The sequence below is a fragment of the Podarcis pityusensis genome (genome assembly GCF_964106645.2).
Source record: "Podarcis pityusensis genome assembly, chromosome: Z".
NCBI classification, from domain to species: Eukaryota; Metazoa; Chordata; class Lepidosauria; order Squamata; family Lacertidae; genus Podarcis; species Podarcis pityusensis.
In genome coordinates, this window is record NC_138044.1 from 48,320,900 (window position 1) to 48,329,315 (window position 8,416).

At 47.2% G+C, this 8,416-nt stretch overlaps 1 protein-coding gene across 1 annotated transcript; it reads right to left on the reverse strand.

The window, feature by feature from the left end:
• Positions 1-1,865: 1,865 nt before the first annotated feature.
• On the reverse strand, positions 1,866-8,164 carry LOC308467850 (uncharacterized protein; the record flags this gene model as incomplete). The annotated part of the gene is made up of 7 exons (XM_080989500.1): positions 7,272-8,164; positions 6,030-6,117; positions 4,756-4,841; positions 4,214-4,276; positions 3,730-3,838; positions 2,904-3,097; positions 1,866-1,889 (listed from the first exon to the last, which is right to left on the reverse strand). Exons 1-7 carry the CDS (start codon positions 8,028-8,030, stop codon positions 1,866-1,868), a joined length of 1,323 nt encoding a protein of 440 aa, XP_080845626.1. The 5' UTR covers positions 8,031-8,164.
• Positions 8,165-8,416: the final 252 nt, after the last annotated feature.

The following is an 8,416-nucleotide window of genomic DNA, read 5'->3' on the forward strand; positions in this document are numbered from 1 at the left end:
TTGTTTGGGGATGCTGAAGGTTCTCACATATCACCAAATGCAGCAAAGGCAGATATTAAGACGGGACCTGGATTGGGCTAGCGAAAAACCCCAGAAATAAATGGGGAGCTCACAACCATGCTCTTGACTGATATTAGGACGGAGAGGGCAGATAAGAAGAAGCAGCTTGTCAACAGGGGGTCCCTACTCAGGACGCCTGGTGAACTTCAGCTTTCGCTGTATTGCTTTCCAGAGTAGGGAGCCTTATCCTGCTGGGAAGAAGGCAAGAGGCTAACTCCAGAGAGAGCTCCCAGCTTAGAGGGTCCCTTGAGCATATATGATGTGGCTGCCCGGAGCCCAGGGGTGCCACCTTGAATAAAATATTGCGGGGGCCTACCTAAGCCCCATCCCACATGACACAGTGCGCACACACCATTTGAATGGGAATGCCCATCAACTTTAGGGGGACCTGGCCCCTTCAAATGTTTTATTGTGGGGTCTGAAGCTGGCTAGAAGTTGGCTTCTGCCAAGAGGCTTATGCCAGCAGCGGGCAAAAGGCCAGGGCATTGGTGAGATGGATGCCAGATCTTTATCTGTCATCAACCCACTCTGCAAAATAAGCTAATCAAGAGCCTCTGGCTGCAAGCTGGGGGTGCATTTTTTTGTGAAAGGCACATTTTGGGAATATGGCTCTCTAAGCGAGGACAAAATTTGGTGCCACACCCAGGTCTTATTTTCACAATAATTCCTTTTGATGCAGTTGCTTTTTAATGGATCTTCTCCATAATAAATGTTGCTGCTGCTGCTGCTGCTGCTGCTGCTGCTGCTGCTGTGCGCACCTCTGCTTGGCACCCTGTGCAGTGGAACGCCCCACACCACTCTAAATCTGGAGCTGAACACGCTCACCCTCTTCCCCGAGCCCCAGGTTATAAACAAGGTGCTGTAAACTCCTGTTTTATTTTAGTCTCTCTTGGCCATGCTCTGCCGCTTGTGCCCCTTGCTCCTTTCTTTGAGTTCAGCTCTCCCAAATCAAAAGAGGGGGGACATATTTCTGCATTGACTGGCAGCCGTTCTGTGGGATTTTCCCAGCTCTGACTGGAGACATCATGGTCTGAAACAGGGACCTTCTCATGGGAGCAGGAAGCTGCTCCCACACTACATTATGGCCCTTCTGCAGACCAAACGGGGGGTGATTGCTGTGGAAAATAAATGTTGTCATCTAATAACCTGGAGCTGTCAGATCAGGGTCCCAGGCACCCTTTGCCCCAGAGGGTGATACCTTAAAGAAGGTTTGGGGAGCCTGGTGCTGAACTGCAACTCCCAACAGCCCCAGGAACACAGCCGACGACCAGAGGTGGGGGGTGCTACAGATCCACAACATCTGGAGGGCCAGAGGTTCCCCACACCTGCTTTAAAGTGTTGCTTTCAGCTTCACAACAGAAGTACTCTCAATATATTTAATTAACAATTTTATTTATTAATAAAGGAATATATACCATTAAATATATCAAAGCAGGTTACAAAATCAGAAAGATAAAAGTCAAAGGATGTAACCATAAACACTAAAGACAATCCAAAAGTAAAAAAGTCAAAGGTGCACCCATTCACCATTGTGGGAGGTGTGCCCGCATAGGCCTGGTGGAATGAAACAGCAGGCGTTTAAAAGCTGGCACAGAAAGCACCCTCTTAATCTCTATTGGCAAGGAGTTCCACAGGTCTGGGCTGATGACTCTAAAGGCTCGGTTTCTCGTTGCTGTCAATGGAGCCTCCACAATTCAGGGAATAGAAATGCATGCCCCAGAAATTTAAGAAATGAGCTCTCAGGTGCATGCTTGGGTGAAAAGTGGGTCCTGCGTCTCAAAAGGCTAAACTTTAAGGGACAGTGGCTACCAGATTCCAAAGAACCAGTTCTGTCCAGGGGGAAGGAGGGAAGGCAGAAACCTCAACAGGATCCTGAGAATACTTCTCTGGACAGCTATGGCAAGGACTGCAATAAAACAGTGATATATGAACAGTGCCGGATTTACATATAAGGCTAAGCAAGCTATAGCTTAGGGCCCCACTCTCTTGCGGGGGGCCCCAAAAAATAAAGGAAAAAAGAACTGGATGTGCATTTCCAAAAGATAAGATAAAAAACAAATAAAATAAAACCTACATACAGCAACAGTGTTTTGTGTTGTGTATGGATCTATTAGCATCTATTCAACAGAAGAAACAGTGATAATTTGTTGTTGAAAAAAGAAAGCTGGACATATAAAGAGCCCCGTTACGTCCAGTAGCTTAGGGTGTCATCAAACCTAAATCCGGCCCTGGATATGAAAGGCAAGAGCAACGAGTGATTTCTTAGCAGCAAGCTAAAGTCAAGTGCTGCTGATCTTCAGAAACCTTTTCACAGACTGTGCTCAGAAGACTAATCTCTATTCTATACAGTGGTACCTCAGGTTACAGACGCTTCAGGTTACAGACTCTGCTAACCCAGAAATAGTACCTCGGGTTAAGAACTTTACTTCAGGATGAGAACAGAAATCGTGCAGCGGTGGTGGGAAGCCCCATTAGCTAAAGTGGTGCTTCAGGTTAAGAACAGTTTCATGTTAAGAACGGACCTCCAGAATGAATTAAGTACGTAACCAGAGGTACCACTGTACTTTTAAAATAATTAAAGGAATATAACTGATAAGAGAAATATATATGAAAGTATATATCCCTCAGTTTTCTTTATTTTTCTTCGGTGGCTCCTCTTCCTCCTCCTCTTCCTCTTCCTCCTCCTCTTCTTCTTCCTCCTCCTCTTCCTCTTCCTGCTCCTCCTCCTCTTCTTCCTCCTTCTCTTCCTTCTCTTCTTCCTCCTCCTCTGCCTCCTCCTGCTCCTCCTCCTCTTCTTCCTCCTTCTCTTCCTCCTCTTCCTTCTCTTCTTCCTCCTCCTCTGCCTCCTCCTTCTCTTCCTCCTCTTCCTCCTCTTCTTCCTCCTCCTCTGCCTCCTCCTTCTCTTCCTCCTCTTCCTCCTCCTCCTCTGCCTCCTCCTTCTCTTCCTCCTCTTCCTTCTCTTCCTCCTCTTCCTCCTCCTCCTCTTCTTCTTCTTCCTCTTCCTCCTCCTCCTCTTCTTCCTCAAGTGAAAGAATAGCTGAGGGAAAAGCCAAAGAACCACCAGTTAAAATTGATATATGGCATGTACAACCATAAACTGTATTTTCACAGACCATCCAAGTGTCCTATTTCCCAGGGATGTCCCTGATTTAGAGAAGCCATCCCAGTTTCCAGTTAGATTCCAGAATGTCCCACTTTTCCTTAGGATGTCCCTCTTTTCATCAGAGAAATGTTGGAGGGTATGTTTCCATTATGCTGTACTTTCATTTTTTATGGCAAAAATTGACAACCAAGGAAGACAGGAAATCCTGGCCACAAGGAAGACAGCAAACCTTGGTGCCCTTCAGAGGCACATGCGCAGTCTGCTACTGGCCTCTGACCTCCTGTGCAGGGTAAACACCACTCCTGCCAAGACTTCTGCCCAGTGAAGGTGACCCGGCAAGGTTAGCATCTCCCAAAAAGCCACCCTGAGCTCTGCTCCAGACCAAGGGTGGGAGACCTGTGGCCCTCCAGGTGCATTGGACTCCAACTCCCATAAGCCCCAGCCAACATGGACAGTGGTCATTACGGATGATGGGACGTAGTTCAACATCATTTGGAGGGCCATATCACTGCCCTCAGAAAAGGCAGCAGCCCCTGAATTAGCAAGTGCAGGATTCTCAAAAATACCTCTTCCTTGCATTTCCTGGCTTTTTCTGCGTATCATTGCAACTTCTCTATACATTGACTTCACCTCCCTCTTAAGTCTTCTGACTTCCATCCTCAGTGCTTCAATTTCCTGGAGAGGATAGAGATTGGTAGATATTTACTTCAGACATTTACAGAAGATGCAGAAGCCCTGGTTAAAGAATTCAGGAATAACAACAACAAACCTAAGCCAACAGTGCTATTGCTGAGAAGGAATTCCACCCCAGGATGCTAAAGGCATTGCAGGCAGAGCCCAGAGAGCTCTTTCCCCAGCCTGCAGGTGCCAGAAGGCCAAGCGCTAGTGTTACAGCAGTGGTACTTCAGAGGAGTATGGGAAAAGGCTGCTCTGGATTATGAGTATATAAATGGCATTGCCTGATGTTTTAAACAGGCCCTTTTTCTGGCAATTTAAATGATTAAAGTTGACTTGATTAACTCCATCCTCCACCTGCCCTTATGGCTTTACCTGAACAGAAGTTCCAGCACGTCTTTGATCAACTGGGTTCTCTTCAGCTGCCATCAAGTTCTCCTTAGTTACAAATGAGGCACATTTCAATTATTATAGAAACCAGTTAACATTTAATGATGAAAATCCCACATTTCTGGCTGAAACCAGGCACACAATAAGAAGAATGAGTATGCACGATTGTATTTCATGCTTGTTCAGGATGTTTGTGAACTAGACAACTGCAGTTTTAAACTGGCCCTTTTTTGAGTGATTTAAATAATTAAAGTTCAATCAACTCCACCCTCCACCCACCCTTCTGACCTTACCTGAGAGAAGTTATGACAGATTCTGTATCACACTGCATTTCTTCAGTCCTTATCAAGCTCTCCTTAGGTGCAAAGCAGGCAATTTCCATTATTTTAGAACCAGTTTTTCATGTGTGCTTTTCATGAACTAGGTGAACTAGACAGCCACTATTTTAAACTGGCCCTTTTCCTGGCAGTTAAATGATTAAAGTTGACTTGATTAACTTCATCCGCCAACTACCCTTCTGGCCTTACCTGAGCAGCAAGTGCAGCTTGTCCTGGATGACAGCGGATCCCTTCACCCTCCATCAAGCTCCCAGATGTGGATCTGTTGTCCTGACCTGAGTACAAAAGAAGTGATTTTACATCTCCATTCCAACATGAAACAAAAGCCTAGAGCCTGGCTTCATGCTCCCCCTCATCTGGAATATGGTCACTTCCAGCACCCTCCCAGGCCAAGGATCTCCTTGTAGAGGACTGCTTGTATGACAGAGGGTGTTTCTGTGGAGTGCCGCCTTCCTCTACTGGAACAAGCCACCTCTCCAGCAGAAAAATGGTAGATTGGAAGTGGCCACCCCCGAATTCTCTAGGCAAGCATGCATGCCACACCTCAGCCAAAAGAGCTGCTATAACTCAGGAAAAGAGCATCTATGCTGTGGCTCTGGATGGCCAGCATTCTGCTTGGGGAAGCCCTACCTCTCAAATTCAACTATCCCACACAAGGCCATGCAGCCAAAGAGCTGCCTCACGAGGCAGTTACAGTTTCCTTTGGCTGGTCAACATAGTTCTTCTTCCAAACGCACACAGCTTCAGTCTAGCACCTATTTCCTATCTTTCTAGGAGAAGTGTTAAGATCCACTACCACTGCTGAGACTGCTTTCCTTGTACACTTATTTTTGTCTGACCGAGATGACCTCTGGTGGGATCCTTCACCTAATGCTTTCTTCTTATTGCCAGCTGCAAAAACCACAAACACCAATTTAGGAAAGGCATCAAGTTGAGTCCTAAGGCTGCAATGTATCTCCATTCAGACCACAGCCTGATGAAAGTGTTGTGGTCAGCACCCCCCACACAATGGAAAGTTGCTGGTTTCCACCTTCATACTAGCATGCAGTGTAACAGCTGTTGAGGAAAATGCCAAAAGCTCTCACAGCCTGCTACACAAACTGTAAGAGTCTACCCAGCCCTCTTCCTCCCCTATCCCAACATATAACCAGCTCTTGAGTTTATAAATGAGTTCCCTCTTTCCCCAACCCATTCCATATGCATCCTGACCCAACTATCAGGATTTGCGATCTGACCAGGTTTAGGCGCCTAACTCTACAGTACTGCTGATACACCAGAGAGGCAATAGCCTGCCACTCACTAACCTAACTGCAGCCTTGCAGGAAAAGAATATAAGACCAGTCAGATATTTTGTGGTCCAGAAGATGCACACCCCAACCTAATTAGCACAAGCACCCATTAGAAATTAGCAGACCAATCCCCTACAGTGTACACCCTCCCCAACTAAAACCAAGTCAGCTCACCGCCAGAAACTGGGATCCTTGTTCCTGTAGCTCCTTTGCCAAATTTCATGGCAGGTTTTCGTCCACGAGAAACCATGGCATGTTTTTTCTATGAGACACATGACCCAAATATCAGAGGAGACATTTTTTAGGTATCTGTCATTCATATACTTTAAAGTGGAAGGATTTCAGCGGCAGATGCTCTTTTTCTGCAGGGGGGTGGGGATTCCCAAAAAAGCACTATTCAGACCTGCATTAATGGCCTATGAGAAATGGGCTCATAGCCGTGTGACAACTGCACATCATGCTGTTGTGTTTAAGGGCTGATGTTGCACTTCCAGGTAGAAGAGCTCTTTGGCATTATTTAGGCTCTGTGTCAATTGACTTTGTGACATGATGCGGGGGGGGGGGGGAGTTATTGTTTTTAGGGTATTTACCTGCGACCTATTGTATGGGAATCTCAAGGCACTTTACAACAATGTCAGAAAATATGCAAACATTGAAATACAGCAAAATATACAGGCCAAAGTAAAAATATCCTTAATAGCCCGTACTGGCTGGCAGCAGCATTCCTCCAAATGCATGATGGATAAACACGCTTCCCACCTGGACCAGAATTGCACCTATGTTGGCAAAGGCCTCCTTTCTAGAAGGGGTAGCAATGGCTGCCGCCACCCACTGCTCTCTTCTCCCAGGCATCTGAACAGCTCACCTTCTCTACCTGTGTGCCACAAGCCTGAATTGCAAGACAGTTCCCACTTTGGTGCAACGGGGAACAAACATGCTGATGACGAGTTCTGAGGCTCCCCTAACAAAGCCATTTTCCTGGGCCCACATGCCACCCTCTGCAGGCTGCCAACCCACAGGGAAACTGCACTATTCTCCCCACAAACCGAATAGGATGGGGACTATAACATAGGACTTCCTAACTTGTGAGTTCTGTTGAGCCACTGCGGCTTCCTCAGTTTAAAGCATGGCAACTCAGGTGAGCCATTAAGCTAGAAGCTGCCTTCTGGAAATGTGGCATGCAGGAGAAGAAGGACGGACCCCGGGATTGGCTGCCTGCCTTCCTTTTGCCTTCCACCTCACGACATCCTTCCCCAGCCTGGTGCCCTCCAGGTGTTCCAGGGCTCCATCTCTCATCAGACCACGATGGCACAGTCAGGGGTCAGGGATGGGGGCAGTTGTCCAAACCAGCTGGAGAGGCTCAAGGTGGGCATTACTGCCTCAAAGCCCTTTCCCTACCTCTCAATCTGGACTTACCTGGCCTTGCCCCTGGCCGCCTTTAGCCACATCAGCTGTGCTCGGAGCTGGGACAGACCCCTCTGGAGACTTAAAGGTAGAGGAAACAGCCTGGGTCCCCTGGAGAGCACTCTCAAAGGAGATGCCCTCAAAGCTGGACACACTTTTCTTACTCCCAGACTTCAGGCTAGAGAATGTCGCTGCACGCTTGCGACCCATTCCCTTGGTAGAAGAAACCTCATCCAGAGATGGATTTTCTCGCCCTGGGGGGGAAGCACTTTGGCCATTGCCACGGCATGTGGAGCTCTCCCTGGGAGCTGGACTTTCATCAATCATAAAGGAAACACTTCGGCTGATGCCACGGCGGCGTGATGAGCCCAGCCTAAGAGCCGGCTTTTCTTGGCCTGGGAGGGAAACACTTCCAGTGAAGCACCTGGAAGGTCGTATGGCATGCCCTCGGACCCGTGGGTATACATGGGCCATAGGCTGGCAGAAAAGTAAGGGCTTGATCACATCTGCGGTGCTCAGCTCAGGGGCCGGCAATGGAGCTCTGCCAGAGGAGGAGGAGGCGCCCCATCCAAACAGTTGTGGATAAGGGTGCTGGGACCTCGGCTCTTCCTGGCCCAAGACAGCACTGCTTTCAACAGCAGTGCTGGAAACTGAAGCTGGGCACTCAGTGGACTCTGGATCAGGCTGGGGAAGAGAAGGCTCATCCAGCGATTCAGCTGGGGTCTCGGCAGGGGACTTGGGAGGGGACTTGGGTGAACTTTTCTTCTCCATTCTGTGGACGTCTTCTGTGGTCTTCTGACCAAAGCACCGGCTGATTTCAAAGGCTATTTTTTATTAAAGCTTGAAAGACAAGGAAAAAACAGTATACAGAAATCAATGTCAGATATCAAGCATTTTTTAAACATAAAATCTATAAGAAAGAAAAGAAGAAGACTTCTGATTCTTCATCTATCAACTTTAAAAACTTATGCAAAACTCTTTCTTCATATTAAAATCCAATTCTTCTTCTTTCCATAAACCAACCTCCCCCCCACCCAGTCTTTGAATCCAGATTATCACAAGTTCATGTTCCTTTTAGTGCAAAAAAGGGTTTCCCTTTTAATTCCCTCATTAATAAATGTCAACAGTGATTTTTCTCTAATTAAGCACATCAACTT